General features: G+C 39.7%; 1 protein-coding gene across 1 annotated transcript in view; it reads right to left on the minus strand.

Annotated features, from left to right (window-relative positions):
- Window positions 1–17,420, minus strand: part of LOC134797746 (ski oncogene) — an 85,441-nt gene extending 68,021 nt beyond the window's left edge. The window contains exon 1 of the mRNA XM_063770105.1: window positions 16,142–17,420. Within this exon, the coding sequence (XP_063626175.1) occupies window positions 16,142–16,927 (786 nt within the window). The 5' untranslated portion in view covers window positions 16,928–17,420. The remainder of the gene's footprint in view (window positions 1–16,141) is intronic.
- Window positions 17,421–18,782: the final 1,362 nt, after the last annotated feature.

Raw genomic sequence — 18,782 nt, forward strand, 5'->3', positions numbered from 1 at the left:
AACGGGTCTACCGCGATATAATTTCATTGTTTTTACCTTTAATTCCGACGTTTCAGCTGAGTTGCACCAGCTGTGGTCACGGAAAGACTGACGTCCCAACAAATGTCAACGGAGATATTAATAAAACACCACTAAACTACCCGAAATTAGTTTATAAAAATGTTCGGGGTAGACAAAGAAATTGCAGCTACCCGTTAAAGTTTAATGTTTATTGTCCACGGCACGACACGCAACACTCACAGTATCCGTACACTGGTCCGAAGATATATCCGCTGGTTTCAACATTTGAATCACTGGTCCCCAAGTAGACGATAATTTGTACCCGTCCTCACGATTGAAATTTTTAGGGTGTTTTTTAATTTCAATCGCCTCTCTCACGATCCGCGGATAATAGTGTCGCTCGTTGGAGAGGACTTTGGGTTTATGTAGCTCAATCCAGTGATTCGTTCCTGTTGTCAGCAAGTGCTCAGCTATTGCGGATTTGTTTACATGGCGATTTTTAACAGCTGCTATGTGTTCCTTCACCCTCTCTTGAACGCTGCGCTTAGTTTGGCCAATGTACGCACTTCCACAACTGCATTCTATCTTGTAGACACCCGGATTCTGATACGGAATGACATCCTTTGGGCTGCGTAAAAGACTTGCTACTTTAGATAACGGCGTGTATACAGTCTTAATGGAGAATTTCTTCAGTACTGATCCAACTTTGTCCGTTATCCCTTTCACATACGGCAAAAAGGCTGGTTGCCTACTAACCTCCGGATGTCTTTCTTTTTTCCTAGTCGTGCGTGGGATTTTCTGCAAGTACCCATTTTTCTTTAGCACTCCCTGAACATGGGCTAACTCATTATCTATGTGTTCCGCGTCACATAAGTCTCGTGCTCTGTTAACCAGAGATGTGACCACGGATTGTGAGGAAGCCCACACACACTGACAGGTACCTACAAGCATCTTCCCACCATCATCCGAGGCATCTACAATCCGTGGTCACATCTCTGGTTAACAGAGCACGAGACTTATGTGACGCGGAACACATAGATAATGAGTTAGCCCATGTTCAGGGAGTGCTAAAGAAAAATGGGTACTTGCAGAAAATCCCACGCACGACTAGGAAAAAAGAAAGACATCCGGAGGTTAGTAGGCAACCAGCCTTTTTGCCGTATGTGAAAGGGATAACGGACAAAGTTGGATCAGTACTGAAGAAATTCTCCATTAAGACTGTATACACGCCGTTATCTAAAGTAGCAAGTCTTTTACGCAGCCCAAAGGATGTCATTCCGTATCAGAATCCGGGTGTCTACAAGATAGAATGCAGTTGTGGAAGTGCGTACATTGGCCAAACTAAGCGCAGCGTTCAAGAGAGGGTGAAGGAACACATAGCAGCTGTTAAAAATCGCCATGTAAACAAATCCGCAATAGCTGAGCACTTGCTGACAACAGGAACGAATCACTGGATTGAGCTACATAAACCCAAAGTCCTCTCCAACGAGCGACACTATTATCCGCGGATCGTGAGAGAGGCGATTGAAATTAAAAAACACCCTAAAAATTTCAATCGTGAGGACGGGTACAAATTATCGTCTACTTGGGGACCAGTGATTCAAATGTTGAAACCAGCGGATATATCTTCGGACCAGTGTACGGATACTGTGAGTGTTGCGTGTCGTGCCGTGGACAATAAACATTAAACTTTAACGGGTAGCTGCAATTTCTTTGTCTACCCCGAACATTTTTATAAACTAATTTCGGGTAGTTTAGTGGTGTTTTATTAATATCTCCGTTGACATTTGTTGGGACGTCAGTCTTTCCGTGACCACAGCTGGTGCAACTCAGCTGAAACGTCGGAATTAAAGGTAAAAACAATGAAATTATATCGCGGTAGACCCGTTTGTGTAATTAAATATGTGTACAAAACGCGAGAGTTTAAAGTGTTATAAAGTAATTGTATTCAAAACAACGATATTTTACATTATTGGCACTACGTCAGCTCGCTCGCTCGACGACAGTTCGGAACTTGAAATTATTGTTTTATAACGTGAAGCTGTTTTTCGGGACAGTTTACACTTTGTCGGGAATTGGGAACACCTGCTAAAAATCGGGAGAATCCCGCCAAATCCCGACCATCTGGCAACCCTAGTTACACAATAAAAGTTCAAAATAGATTTTGGAAAATGTACAAAAAATTGTACGCAGGGACTTAGGAGGATACAGGTAGATACTCTTCAATTACAAGTGAAATTACACAAAAAATGCTTATAGATCGAAGTGTACATATCTTCAAAGGCTTTACTTTAAAATACTACACGTTAGGAAATTACTTCTTCGTTTCTTTTCTTCTGTGGCAAATTGATTTTTCTTCTAGCTTTCTCTACCACTTGTATCAGTTCATCCTCGTATTACAAACAGCAATACTCCTAACTGTACATCGGTGGACCTTTTTACAAATGGCATAAGGTCCACCGATGTACTGTTAACAGTATGGGCGATGGTACCATTTATAGTCCGGTGGCCGGCTGCATGAAACAAACCTCATCAAAAAATAGAATATACCTACCCTGTAGAGGTACCTGACATTTAGTAGCTTCCAACGCACTTGGTCGGCCTAGGCTTAACCTGGCAGATTTTGTACAAATGGCAAAAACGTTGGACAAAAATTCATCAAAAAAAACCTCATCGAAAAATAGAATGAAACTTGTATGGTAGTATACCTGACCTTGAGGACAGTAAAAAAAAAGTGGTCGGCCTCACCTTAGCCTGGCAGTTTTTGCAGTCCGACCAGATTTATTGGGTCACGTGAGAGCTAAAATTTACCTCATCCAAAAATAGAATGAAACAAACGGATTATAATAGCTAAAATAAGCCTGTTGACGTATGTCTTGGTCGGCCTCACCTTAACCTGGCAGTTTTTGCAGTCCGACCAAATTTATAAAAAAATCATCAAAAATTTTTTATCGAAAAATCGTATGAAACTGGTATGGTACGATGGCTGCCTTTGAGGACAGTAAAAAAAAAGTGGTCGGCCAAATCCTGTGTTGGCAGGTTCCTGTGTCCGACCAATTTTGTGGTACCACGTGAGAGCTACAATTTTACCTCATCGAAAAATAGAATTAAACAAACGGATTATAATAGCTAAAATAAGCCTGTTGACGTATGTCTTGGTCGGCCTCACCTTAACCTGGCAGTTTTTGCAGTCCGACCAAATTTATAAAAAAACATCAAAAATTTTTTATCGAAAAATCGTATGAAACTTGTATGGTACGATAGCTGCCTTTGAGGACAGTAAAAAAAAAGTGGTTGGCCAAATCCTGTGTTCGCAGATTCCTGTGTCCGACCAATTTTGTGGTACCACGTGAGAGTTACAATTTACCTCATCGAAAAATAGAATGAAACAAACGGATTATAATAGCTAAAATAAGCCTGTTGACGTATGTCTTGGTCGGCCTCACCTTAACCTGGCAGTTTTTTGCAGTCCGACCAAATTTATACAAAAATCATCAAAAATTTTTTATCGCTAAATCGTATGAAACTTGTATGGTACAATAGCTGCCTTTGAAGACAGTAAAAAAAAAGTGGTCGGCCAAATCCTGTGTTGGCAGGTTCCTGTGTCCGACCAATTTTGTGGTACCACGTGAGAGCTACAATTTACCTCATCGAAAAATAGAATGAAACAAACGGATTATAATAGCTCAAATAAGCCTGTTAACGTATGTCTTGGTCGGCCTTACCTTAGCCAGGCAGTTTTTGCATTCCGACCACATTTATAAAGAATAATAATTTCTATATTGAAAATATGGTTTCTTCGCAGCTTGAACTTAACTTAATAATGCTAACTGAAAAAAGTCATAAGTAAATGAGTCCATGGAGGTCTTAGAGGGCTTTAAAAAAAAAGAAAACATTCAGTTCAAATTTTATTCATAAATCTATCTAATATCTAAATAACGTTTTCTAACTACTGACGTGGTTTCAGAGTAACACTTACGTTGAGATGATGTCTCACAGATGTCAAAAATAAAAAGGTTTTCATCGATTTTTGACAAGTTTTGAATCGTATATCCTACTTTTCCACTACAGATAGAATGAGGAGGCATAACTGACATTTTATCACGCCAGGTGGCGCCTCCATAGTGGAGTTGCTGTCACTGTCAAATCACATACATTGTTTCCAATAAATTGTAAACATTCTCCTTTTTTAACCGACTTCCAAATCCCAAAGGAGGAGGTTATCAATTCGGTTGTATGTTTTTTTTTTCTCCACAATACTGCAATAGTGTGCGACAAATTTGTGGAAATATACCTATAGGATCTCCCTTTTTTCCCAAGGACCCGATATGCATAAATCGGTGAGAAAAAGCTTTGAGTACCAAAAACTAAGGCAAATGACAAAGACCGTTTGTGTAGGCTGCATTTTAAGGAAGATAAATATTTTGGAAAGAGTAAATACACAGGTAACCTAAGTTTTAACGAAGTAGTACATAATTTAGGGCATAATGGCTTGGCCACACATGCTATATTCCATACGCATCATGGCTAGGGCTTGCAATTCGAATATTCGAATATGTCGAATATTCGACCTGTTTTGATATTCGAATATTCGGCCGCTCAGGTTTCGAATATTCGAATATTTTTTATTACTAGGTAAAATCTATTTTCATCCGTTATAGTTACAGTTTCTGTGTATTTTGCCGGGTATTAACAGTGAATGAGGAACCGTAGGTACCCAAAGGTACCCAAATGCGAAGGAAATAATGTTTTTACTGTATTCCTCTCAATAGGCTTCATGAATACAGTTAAACCTAAGAACCTAACTCAATTTCAAAGGAAACGAAATCAAAAAGTATGTTTTATTACGGTGCGGCTAATGCTTTTTCTAGGTACAAGTAACTTTACGTAAGTTTTAAGATAAAGGGTCATTTTGTTTATTGAGTAAAAGCGTACCTTAAGCGAATATTCGAAGTCTAAACCTTGCCCTTTATCGCAATTCACAAATTTGATCATACCAAACCTACCGAACTAGGTAATCTAACCATGCACCTTTAGCTAACGAATAATCCACCCCGTAGTCAGCCAACTTTTTCCCTTAAATATTCCAATACCAATTATATAACTTATTATATAACAGCCGACCATTAGGAATCAAAACTAAACTTGCCAAGACTAATAAAGTCAATAAAGATTCAAAATACAATGGAATTAAAGGCCATTTTACAGGCTTCTTAACGACAAGAAGTTAATTTAAATCAGAAAATGATTAGTGATTACCTCCTAAAATGTTTTCTCTCTTACATACGTGTTTGGATGGTTAAAGTTATATTAATTCACGCAACGACGCATTTATAATAAAAAGTTTTATCAAGAAATATTGAAAATGTCTAATTTTTGCGTTTTAGGTACTTACTTGCTTTTATAAACGTGGGTATTTCAGAGTAGGATGATAAAATCTAGTCAATAAGTGGATTTCTGCAAAATATCATTAATTTTAGCAATATGTGAAAAAAGCTTTTGAATAAAACGATAATAAACCGATTTTTCGTTCCTTTTCTTATTTTTTAAAAATATTCGAATAATTGTTCGAATATTCGAAAATCTCGTCAGAAAAAGTCGAATATTCGAATACCTGAAAGTTTCGAATATTTGCAAGCCCTAATCATGGCTTTGTGTACCTATCTGATGGGCGGGCGTATATGAAACGCCTTCTTGTACATGCAGGTGATCCAGGTATACACCAAAGCTTAGTTTTCAATCGAACACTTGTAATATAAGAGGAAAAACTGCACGTGAGCCGTCCAAAATTTTAATAAACGGTAAAATTCACAAGATAACCTCACATATATTAAGTGATTATCTTTGCATCAAATCAGCCTTTTTTCCATCAACTGTAGCATTTCTCCTTCGAAGCTCGGTTTGTAGAAAAGAAATTCCCACCTTTTACCAGTGGTAACTACTGGGAATAAAAATTCCCAGTAGGTACCACCAAACCGAGTTGGTGGTAACTACTAGGAATTTTTTTTCCCAGTAGTTACCAGTGGTAAAAGGTGGGAAAATAATTCCCAGTAGTTACCACTGATAAGAACTTGGTGGTAACTAGTGGGAATAACCCTTTTATTGTTAATAATTACTGTTAATCATAATCATCTTCGGAGTCGAAGTCTGACGAACTTTCCCCAGACTCCGACTTATCTATTGTTATTTCTTCGACTCGCAAAGGCGTTATGTGTCCTTCAAACCATTTGATCTTATACATTTCATCTCTTAATGTCCAGCCACAATGTGTTGCATCAAATTTGAAGCAAGTGGATTCTGCCGCACACTGCCACATTGAATTTATGAAAGCCGTCCGTAACAAGCCATACGTCAACAGGTTTATTTTAGCTATTATAATCCGTTTTTTTTTCATCCTATTTTCGATGAGGTAAATTGTAGCTGTCACGTGGTACCACAAATTTGGTCGGACTGCAAAAACTGCCAGGCTACGGTGAGGCCGACCAAGCCATACGTCAACAGGTTTATTTTAGGTATTATAATCCGTTTGTTACATTCTATTTTTCGATGAGGTAAATTGTAGCTCTCACGTGGTACCACAAAATTGGTCGGACACAGGAACCTGCCAAAACAGGATTTGGCCGACCACTTTTTTTTTTACTGTCCTCAAAGGCAGCTATCGTACCATACAAGTTTCATACGATTTTTCGATAAAAAAATTTTTGATTATTTTTTTATAAATTTGGTGGGACTGCAAAAACTGCCAGGTTAAGGTGAGGCCGATCAAGACATACGTCAACAGGGTTATTTTAGCTATTATAATCCGTTTGTTTCATTCTATTTTTCGATGAGGTAAATTGTAGCTCTCACGTGGTACCACAAAATTGGTCGGACACAGGAACCTGCCAACACAGGATTTGGCCAACCACTTTTTTTTTACTGTCCTCAAAGGCAGCTATCGTACCATACAAGTCTCATACGATTTTTCGATAAAAAAAATTTGATGTTTTTTTTATAAATTTGGTCGGACTGCAAAAACTGCCAGGTTAAGGTGAGGCCGACCAAGACATACGTCAACAGGCTTATTTTAACTATTATAATCCGTTTGTTTCATTCTATTTTTCGATGAGGTAAAATTGTAGCTCTCACGTGGTACCACAAAAGTGGTCGGACACAGGAACCTGCCAACACAGGATTTGGCCGACCACTTTTTTTTTACTGTCCTCAAAGGCAGCCATCGTACCATACCAGTTTCATACGATTTTTCGATAAAAAATTTTTGATGATTTTTTTATAAATTTGGTCGGACTGCAAAAACTGCCAGGTTAAGGTGAGGCCGACCAAGACATACGTCAACAGGCTTATTTTAGCTATTATAATCCGTTTGTTTCATTCTATTTTTCGATGAGGTAAATTGTAGCTCTCACGTGACCCAATAAATCTGGTCGGACTGCAAAAACTGCCAGGCTAAGGTGAGGCCGACCAATTTTTTTTTACTGTCCTCAAGGTCAGGTATCCTACCATACAAGTTTCATTCTATTTTTCGATGAGGTTTTTTTTGATGAATTTTTGTCCAACGTTTTTGCCATTTGTACAAAATCTGCCAGGTTAAGCCTAGGCCGACCAAGTGCGTTGGAAGCTACTAAATGTCAGGTACCTCTACAGGGTAGGTATATTCTATTTTTTGATGAGGTTTGTTTCATGCAGCCGGCCACCGGACTATTAATAATATTTGCGATTTATCAAGAGCAGTAAAAAAAATTGTTGCTATATTTTTGACTCTAGTATCTTTACTGAAGTTCTACCTATAGGTACTTCACTCAAGACCCCCAATTGTGCTATTATACTTAATTACTCAGGGGATTAAGTAATTAAAAATGCGTGAACATGTTAATTTCATTCAAACAACATCTTAATCAGAGTTGTGAGCAGTAATCGTGACATTATAATTGGCATTTTGGAAATACCCATCTGAGGACGCTGCGCTGTGCGTTATAATTTTCATGTCAGAGACAAGATAGCAGGAGCCTCACAAATTATATGTTACATATATTTAACTAGCACTTAATTGACAAACTGGTTGTCCAACAAGTCGACAGACTAACACAGGATAATCACATTCTTGGGTAGATGCTTTTCTTCGGAATTACAAGCATATGGAAAAGGGTTCGATTTTTACGTTTCTAGCCGATCATCGTTGTCAAAATTGTCAGCTACTACTTGTAATTCTGAAGAAGACGCATTTTCGCAGTGGAAACAACCAGTACAGGTCTTGATCCGTACGTAAACTAGTATTAATTAGGAACTTAATAACGTATTGCAATGCATGTAGTTCTCAGACTCAAATGTATTATTTTCTTAAGAGGAAACCCCTAAGAAACCAGTATATCGTTAGGTTAGGTTAGGTTAGGTAGTGAGTCCAGTGTAGTCGGACCAAATTCTGTATGGAGTCGGACCAATGACAAACTGTAGCAATTTTTAATGACACTACCTCACTTTGTTCTGTTTAAATTGCAAACTTCTGTCTTTATTGACTCAAGATGAAATCCCACAAGAAACTAGTATATCCTTAGTAGCCCAGCATTCGTTTAGCGTTCTCGCGTCCCATTGGCCACGACGGCGGGCGCGGCCGCTCACTTCTCACGACTGAATAAAGTACCCGATAAACAAATGTCAATCTATACCTATAGCCCTATCTGTACTATTGAGGACACTGAGATATGCGCACTCTTAGTTTGGTACCATTTATAAACAAGACCCGTTCAATGTTATAGGAAAATAATAATATTTTTATATTTTAGATAAACAATCATAGGATACGTAAACGTATTATGTTTTAGCTATATTAGCTCTTTTACGTAATTTTTTGATGATGCCGTTGTAAAAAATCAGTTGGAACTTGTGTCGAAAGTCTAAACTAATAATTTCATAAAGATGCTGAGATGCGGTCGTCTTGGAAGTCGGTGTTCTGGGCTATTACCGCGAAAATCGAAGTTCGCAAATTGCGGACACCTTTCTATGTTACTCTAATTACGCCTTCATTGGAGTAAAAGAGAAAGATCCCCGCAATTTTTCGGTTTTCGCGGTAGCCCCTCGTTATGTAGTTACTCCCAGTCTTAGACCTGATAAATTTTCCAATAAACCGTTATGTTTAATGGTTTAGCAGTAATTTCATTCCCATCCTGACAATGTGCAATGGCACAAATACTAACTACTACGAACAGTTATGAGTAACCCGGGAAGTTCGAGCGAGTGTGTCAGTGCTGTCTCAACTAGGTGAAGGTCGGAACAAACTGAATTTGATAAATTTTCGGGTTTTTAGCCCTAACCTATCTAATTAGCTAGGTAAATACGTAACGAAATTTCAGTCAGATCTGTCTGGTAGAAATCTTTCAATGTAGGTAGAACGGGAATAAAGCACAGTTGTGTCTGTGGACAAATCTTCGGCAGATAGATAGCTTTTAACCTTCTATATTTGGTAGACTGGCTGCATTGTGTAGGTATACCTACCTATTATTTCACTCACATTTTGATAGTGGCAGGAATTCTGCCCGGGTAGCGGGCGTGTGTCGCCGCAACTGGGTGAAGGTCGGAGCTCGAAGACGGATTTTAGGGCTTTTCGGCCCTACGGTACGCGAAACTAAATCAGACGGAAGGCCAATTAGATTTGCATGGCCTTCTGGAGTTCTGTGAGAATATGCGAATTGCTGAACAGGCCTCTTAATCCTTAAAGAAAAGGTTTTTGATCAGATTTAGGCTTACAGAGAGTTTTCTTTTTGCGCACACATTATAGGATTTTGTTTTGTTAAGTATTGTCTCAGATTGATTGAAAAGAAAAAACAGTTTATTAGCTGACGCTTTTATGTCACCCAACGAGAGTAATGAGACCAACACTCAGTAAAATATTCATACCTATTCGTAAGTGTATAATATTGTTTTTAAAAACTCCCAAAAATCACGATTTTTCAATTCAAAAAAATTTTGGTTCATCTATTAATAGATATCTCATCAATTACGGTTAGCACTAAAAACTTATACGTGATACATGTTCCTAAGTTTCCCGAAACCTGTGCATAAAGGGGCCGAAAGCAGGAAAACCAACGCCGGCACTTTCCAAGAAACGCCGATTACAGTGGATAAGTAAGCCGCATATTGAGACGTGCAATGACATATAATAACACGGCGGGGGCAGCGAGTGACGGGATTTGCATTCGCAGAAGCGTTCAAAATGGAAGTTCAAGATCTGTTGCCAATTTATGATGTCTCGGATCAACTGTTGAGTTGTCTTTTGCAGTTAAAAAACTTTTTTGGTGATCAATGAGAGAATTTCCCTTCAGTTCTTTCTGGGGGAAGGGAACTGTAGGTACATTCTTTGGCAAACCTTACAATAGTTACAGCCAAACGACTCGCCAGATTTTATGCGAGTTAGGTTTATTGATTCATCGACGTTCTCAGCATTGTTAATTATGTAGTCTGTTATTATTCTCCTTTGCTCCCGAAGCAGACGCTCTGTTTCGTTTTTAAAATTTCTTGTAACCAAATTTGTAATACATGCGGATTTACGGAAGTCTCTTTTCAAGTAAATTCATTACAAGAAGACTCCACTTCGCTTTTGTTACTGGCTTGTATAAAATCGTCCTGTACTGACCTAATCCAAAAAAAGGACGTTTTGTACACAAGGTCTTAGAAAGATATGGATTGATTGAGGGCCTACCGCCAACATCGAAAAACGTTATCTGTTTCTCTATCGCTCTTGCATATTCGAGCGATAGAGAGGCGAATAAAGAAATTTAGATTAGTGTGTGTTTTAATGCACTACTTGTCCATGTAGACTTCCGACTACTGTGACTGAACTGTAAGTTGTGCGCGCACGCCTCGTTGACGGCTGTCACGCGCACGCTGCGTCCGCGTCCGCGCAGCGCAACCAACCGTCCGCAGAACAATCGAGGAACGGGATTCTGTGGGGCTCCATATTTTACTTTGCATAAACAGCTGTTTTACGGATACTTTCCATTATCTGTGGATTTATGGAACGGTTTCTAAAACGGTAAAGTTTGCATTAAAAAAACAAACTGCCAAAACGATGATTTCGGGAATAAATTTAAAAAAAATATTCTGTAATTTGGCCTCAAAGATACCTCAAAGGCTCGTTCACAAGTCAGTACAACATTTACAGTGACATAAAAATATATAACATAGCAACGTTCGTAAATACAACAGTCTAGGTAAACATTGGCTGTTGTATTTATTATGAATCATTATTGTATTAGGTGCTATGCTATGATATAATTCGACACAGAGGTCACACAGACTAAAGACGTGACATCAAGTTAAAGATCGGCATCAAGTAAAAGCCAATGGCGTTGGCAACTGTCAAAGGTTTTTAACCGACTTAAAAAAAAGGAGAAGGTTATCAATTAGTTTTTTTACCATTTTAGAATCCAAATCGAAGAATATTGTTAGGTTTAAGATATCGGGTGGATGATATTTTCACGTCAGCCGGTTGCACCCAGCAACAGTCTTGTCAGTCGGAATATAGCTATATGATAAACGGCCGTGTCTCATTTCTCGGCACCTTTTTCCCGCTAAAATAACAAATATATACAAACAGAACTTATAAAAGATTTTGTATTAGTATGGTGCATTTTCCATGCATACGTTTCTGGGCAGGAAAATACACTGGGAAGAGCCAAAATTCAAACAATTCGAACACACGACCTACTGATTTGGAACACAGACTTGTATCATCCCACATTTGATATTCAAATACAAGTAGTAAATACATTTCTTTTTATATGTATGCTTCCCAACTCCAACATTACGACCATACAGTCCAAAGGGACATCTTTACGAATGTAAATTATACTAACAAATGAGAAGATGACTTTATCCCAGTATTTACGATGTTTAAACTTTTAAAGCATGTCAGTGCCTTTGTTTTGCTGGTGTTACTGTGTAATGCCATTTTAAAAGGCGGTGTGAGTCAGCCGGTGCTTAATAGGCTGGATATAAGTATAAATATAAATACTGCTGAAGCGTTTACGACCTCCATAATTATCGTTGCTTACAGGGAGTAAAGTCCTCTTGCAAACCAGTGAGTATAAACTACAAGTGTGCAAGTTGCGAAAAGTTTCAAAAATGGTGAAAGAATTCTCGGAAATTAAGGAAACTTTCATTTCGAAAACGGAACATTAGGACTCCCATACTAAAACATAAGAAATGTCCGAAATTATACAATGTGGAAATTTTGCAATTTGTGTTACAATTCGGCTACACATCAGTAACTCAAACTACAGTAAAAACTATGCGTTATCTAATAGCATATTTTTTCAGGCACTGGGCTTGCCTGCGCACAGGTTTTCCGTACGATCGGAATTATCCAGAATTTTTGACCAGGCTTATAATCTGATTCTCGGATTGCAGGCGGACTCAGTAACAGTAAGTATTTGTCCGGTTTTTTCAGATTCTGGATAAAACCGGACAAATCTTACTGTTACCCGCGAATGCTGAAAAATTATTTCATGCCTTGATCAGTTTATTTATACTCTACTTTTATTTACTGTTTATTACAAAATAAAACGATCTTACCTGTGAGTGTAGTTCCATTTGTATTAAACGATGCATGCGTAGACCGAGATATTCCTTATTTAATCTGAATCTACATATCTTTATTTCAGTTTATTGTAAGGATATATTGAGATTGCTAAGCCGTTGGAATATTATCGTTGGTGCTTTGCGTCCTCCTAATGGCGGAGATTCTTATGTTTTAACAATTATTAAACGAGTTTATATGCCGTTTAACGGTTATGTGGCTTAGTGCAGCAGTTAACTGCATTAAGTACATTTGCAGTTCTCAGACCAGGCATATAGGACCGTATTAAAATAATTGTGACAACTTTATTTATTTATATCTTTTCTCTACTTACTTGATCTTTTCCGAAAATAATTTCGGTTATTTCCCTCGAAGTCCCAGAGTGCAACATTCGACTTTTTAGCCGACATAATCGACTCTTCTTATCTCCCAAACCATTTTAGACGGACGCAGGCGAATTATGGATGGCCTTATCTACGTGATAAAATAACCGTCGCTTTTTGACACCGCGGGATAGAAAGTGACGGTCACCGTTATATCACGCTGTCACGTAGACAAAGAACGACCATCATATCGGTACAGAACAATATTGGTGGCTGGCTCTTAACTTCAGCGAGTGGCAATTATACTAATTTATGCAGTGGTTAGCTCTTTTTCATAAAATTTTACCAAGCCAAAGACTCTACTAATCAAAAGCGACTTTTCTAATCTCCCAAACCATTTTAGACGGATCAGACCAACATTGTTAGCTGGCTCTTAATTTCGGCGAGTGGCAATTATACTCATTTTTGCAGTGGTTAGCTCTTTTTCATAAAATTTTACCAAGCCATATATAGTCCAAACTCTGAATTGCAATAGCAAAGTAGCAATGTCCTCATTAATGTCAAATTTCTGTGAAAATTTGACGTTTATAAAAAAATTGTTGTTTATTTCAGACCATTAGATCCATATTTTGACACTCCTTAGATTCATCCTCAGTTTCTTCTTTTATAATGACACTCCCTCTCATTGTTCAAAGTGCAAAGTTAGCACACGGACACTGGCATCAATTTCCTTATAAAACAGATTCCTTTAACGTTGCACCTTTTCCAACGCAGAGTGCAGTAACCGGCGATTTAGAAACAACAGTTAGACGTACAGGTTTAGCCATGAGCAATTTGCTACCGTGGCGTTTACGTATCTCGCTCGATCTAATAAATTACACGTTATGAGCCCTTTGAGAGATGCATTATACATTAGATGAGATTTAGCGATGTACCGTAAAGGGTTCCGGATAAAGCCTAGTTAGCTTGTGGGTTAAATACACCCTAGGGATCTCTAATGTCCTTTATACGTGCCAGAAATAGGACTCTTGCTAACCTCATCCGCTTACTCGCTAAAGTCGCTAATAATCAATACGAACTTCACCTTCTCGGGGGGTTTCGGGGATGAAAGGATCCTGTCCATCGGGACTGAAACCCAAATTCTAAATACATACTTCTTATATCCCCTTTGTTCTCGGCTCTTGTCTCTAAAGATTATTGATTTTACCTTTTGTAAACTCTAATTTCGGCTGATCATTATCAAGCCTAACTTACTGCGCGACTTCATTAGTTCGTTTGTCTATTTGTCTCTGAAATTTCGATCTTCGATTTTCGCGTTTATAAATTCGTCAAGTGTAGATCAGTCCCAAATCCTACAAGAATTTAAAAGAATGTATTTTCTCATTTGTTTGGAATTTGTCTCCAGAGTTTGTCGAAGTCAAGTCAAAGAATTTAAAAGAATGTATTTTCTCATTTGTTTGAAATTTGTCTTGAGAGTTTGTCGAAGTCAAGTCAAAGAAAATCTGCTATTATTCCTCTTTCAAGATATGTTACAAAACGAAGGCCTAAAAAGCGATTGAAATAAGAATCTTATACCTACCCTGAAAGAGATTCCTATTTAGTATAAAACAAGATTTTCAACTCGCCATTCCACTGACTTGTTTTGAAACATTATATCTACGGCGCGGAATCATACGCCATTTAACATTCCGCTGAAGGACGAAGCACACTGACTGAACAGCGATTTATACTCGCAATTTACTTTGTAACATTACACGAAGTTCGGCTTTACTGTACCTATATGGTGGTTTTGAAAACGGTCATTCCGGTTTTGGACCTGTTTTTCGGGCCAGGTTAGCAAGTTATGTTCAATTGTTTGGGGGTGACAGTGTCGACTGTGGAGTTGTGGATAGAATGTTTTAATGACGAGGGTCAACATTACGTAAATGGAGCTGGTATTTCGCTTGCGAAATTGCGAATAGTACACGATTCTTTATCAAAGACGATTTTTTATCAAAGAAAGGTTACAGAGATCTCTTCCACACTTCTTTGTTCGGGGATTGAAATGCATCTTTATAACAGGTGGTAAATCCGATAAAGTATACCTGTGTACTCGTTCGTAGATATAATAAAAGTTCCGTTCTAGATTGGGATTTCGGTAAAGGTAAAAGTACCTACTTATTTATGTTTTTCCATTCATATCTTCTTCTCTTTATGCCTGTTAATTAGGGTTTCTTCTTAGATAGTTTGATACTTTCCCTACCTTTCCAAATCAAATTTCTTATTTAATTAGTGGTTCACTAATCCTTAGACTCCTTAGTATTTTCTTCTGAATTGTGCGTCTCGGGTGAGTCTCGGTTGATTACCTAGAGCTCACTATACTCGCAAACTTGGAACTCCTATCTAGGCAATGTACCCACCTATCAATTGTCTCAATAAAAAATAGTTTAGGTATCCAGGCATTCCAGGCACATTCGAGATATCCAATCGATTCTTCAACGCATGTAGGAGGTGACTGAACTTATTCGACCGACTCAAGTTATCACCACCAATTAACCCTAGATGGCTCGACTTTGACCTCAAGTCAAGTTATTAGTATTTCAACCAATAACATCGTTCTTTTTGCAATAAACTTCATTATCTTCTCCTCAACACTCATGTGGTCTATCGCTACTGATAAGCTTGTTTTTCGCACGAAGATAATAAATTACGCAGACATAATAAGAGGCACCGCTAAAATTGTGGAAAACGTGACAGCTGGTGAGCGACGAATCAGACGAAACGTGACAAAGGGTCTAATATTGTCGATGGCTTTTCAAGCGCCTCTTCCCATAGACCCGGATGCTGCGAATACCGAGCTTTTGAGCCCCGTTATAAAAACAGCCCACTCGAAGCCAAAGTGCCAATCGGTGCGAATCTTTTGGGGGCGAGGTGATTTTTCTTAATACAGGTTTTAGTTTGTGAAGTTCCGTAGTGTCTAAAACAAAACTCAGTTTTGTCATGTCTGTTTGTCCATGTGTTCAACCCATCATTCCAATAAGCCCCGAAGTTATATGAGCATTATTCCAACCTTATTCAAATAAGATTCTTCTAAGATACGGCCGAATATCATTGTTTCGCGTTGACGACCCGTTCGCTCGTCGCTCGCCCTTATTTATTCAGAATTCGTCGAAAGATGTCATAACAGAGAATGAGGAGATAAAAGGAAAAGGGTGACAATGATTCGAGGGGGAATGATAAGACAGGCTTTGTTTCTCAAGATTCTTACCTGTTTTCGCTTCAAAGCGTGCTTAAGAGGAACGACGATCTGCGGCTCGTCGACATCCAAAGCGTCCAGCAACGCGGCACACTTCTCCTTATCCTGCTCCTCGTCCGCCACTAGCAAGAAACGCCGCCACCGCGCAGAGTCAAAACCCCAGTGGCACGTTCGGTTCTCCGTGGCGTGCGAATGGCAGACGAATCGCCGCGGACTGTACATAGCACGGCACTCCAAACATTGCACTAGGTTTAACTCGGCCGAAAACACCCCGCGGCTGCCGCCGAAGCACTCATGGTAGACGCGATACCCAGATAGTTTATGCGGCCGGGAGCCTTGCGGGGTATGAAGCAAAGCTGCACACAGCCGCTCCGCGTCAGTCTGCGTGATCAGACCGCAAGAAGGCGCCGAGCGAGGCAACACACTAGTAGATTTCAACTCGTGAAGCTGCTCCGGGGTACAGCGCGAGCAGTAGATCTGCAGTTCATCACACACTCTATTAATCTGTTCCAAAGTGAAGTCCGTCAGCACGGAGGTGAGGATCTGCGGCAGGCAGAGGCGGCGCTCGCCGCCCACGCTGAAACAGGAGATGGGCTCCCCCTCGAGCAGGGTCTCGCCGCGCTCGCCGCGCACCCGGTCGGGCGCCAGCAGGATGGGCGGCGCGGCGGGCTGCGGCGGCGGCGGCGGCGGGCTGCGCGCCGGCCGGCCCGCCTGCCCGCCCGGGCCCTGCAGGCTCCGCGGCGCGTGCGCCTGGTACGTCTTCAGCACTGACGTTATGTGAGGAGTCACCACATCCATGGTACGAGGGCTATGCGCATGTTACACTACCGCGCGAGTCGCGCCGGCCGCGCCACGCTCCGTCCGCGGCCGAGACATGTCTGCGAGTGAGCCGTCGCGACCGGGCGAGCGCGCCCCGCACCGGCGTCTCCGCCCCGTCGCCGAACGCACACCCGTGCAAAAATACGCAAATAAACTCTTCACATTTCGTATTTATGAGCCGTTCGAACTCTATATTCGTGTGGCACACATCGCTCGTCCGCTTCGCGATCTCGTATTCTCTAATCGCGTCGTTAATGCGCTCGAAAAGCTAAACGAAATGGTACGTAATAGATGCGGGCGGCTGAGACGGGGGCGTGGATTCCGGCGACCGGCCGCAGTCAAAGCAGCAGACGGATGGCTCGGCTACTGGAGAGTCTAGCCGGCCCGCGGCCCCCGCGCCGCTGCCCCCGCGCGGCGCGTCACGTGACCGACCTTCCCGTCAAAATATCCAGAATGGCGGCGCGAGCTGCGCCCGCTTGCGACACAGACCACCGAGCGCGCAGAGCAATACAGCTCTACAAAACTCGCCAGTCGCACAGAGGTCTTGAATATGTATTATATGTGTCTGATTTTTTCCACAGTGCTGTCAGTGCTAGGCTGTTAAGTTAATAATAATATGATCCATGAGCCTATATAAACTATCAATGACCTGATTTTCTTTCTGAAGAAAAAGGTCGTCATTTGCCGAATCTTATTTGATTTGTTCATTTATTTTTATATAAACTCACGATAAAAGTACTGTTAAGTTTGAATTTGAATAAAATACATACAAAAAATGAAATTCCTACCGAAAGAAACTTCGAAAGTGAAAATAGGTCACGGTCACAAAACAAAAATAGGGTTAGGGTTGAAAATTAAAAAATGTTAATTGACTACTAACGTACTAACCTACTAGTCCCGAGTCCCGTCCCGCTACATAGGGCGCTAAAGGGAAGTCATATAATTTGATAAGTTAATCCGTCGTACCGTCGTCTGTCATTCTGAAAATAGTGCTCTACTCAACGTTTACCCTGTAATTTGGGCTCGTTACCGTTACTATAGTCATTGTCATCTGATATATTCCCAATTATGCCATCGGCGTTGTGTTTCAAATATTTCACTAATATCGCCGTAATGACATTCCAATGACGCTTTTAGATACACTTGTTCTCTACTACGTGGTACGTAGTGTACGTACATGTTTACACGTGCATTTTTTGTCTTTAATTTGTCTTTTATCCGAGTGCTAATAGGTATCTATTCTATGAAATAATGATAAGTAACACATTCTTCAACCCAGACCAAGCTGAATCATGAAAAATGGAAATGAGCGTCGTAAGCTTTAGGTATATAACATTGTTTGTGTGACTACATTATAATATTTTTATCAGTTTACAATAGGTCGTTGTTATCGTAACCCGGCCTCTGCTAACGTCACTTCCTGATTTAAATGTAGGTATTAAAATAAAATTGATTTATTTATATACGTTCGATGACTGTTTTTATTCAACAGTCATCGAACGCTGCTTGAATTCTAAATGGAAATATGTAATGTTCAATCTGGTCAAAGTATTTAATTTGAATAAAATACATTAATTATTGTTTGCGATCAAATATATTCTCATGTTTTTTCCTTCTAATGCCATGATACACAGAACTTGCGGTTTTTTTGTAAATTTATGACTATGAAATAAAATTATTGGCTGAAAAATATTGTAATGGTTTGAATATCTCAGTATAATTAATTATTCAACACCATTTTAATATATAGCAACATTGGAGTCATATTATAAGCTCACTTCGATTTCTTGTTTACGTGACAGTCGGCCGGCAACGCTCTAAGGCCAAGCGCGCA

Source organism: Cydia splendana, chromosome 15 (assembly GCF_910591565.1).
Source record: "Cydia splendana chromosome 15, ilCydSple1.2, whole genome shotgun sequence".
Lineage (NCBI taxonomy): Eukaryota > Metazoa > Arthropoda > Insecta > Lepidoptera > Tortricidae > Cydia > Cydia splendana.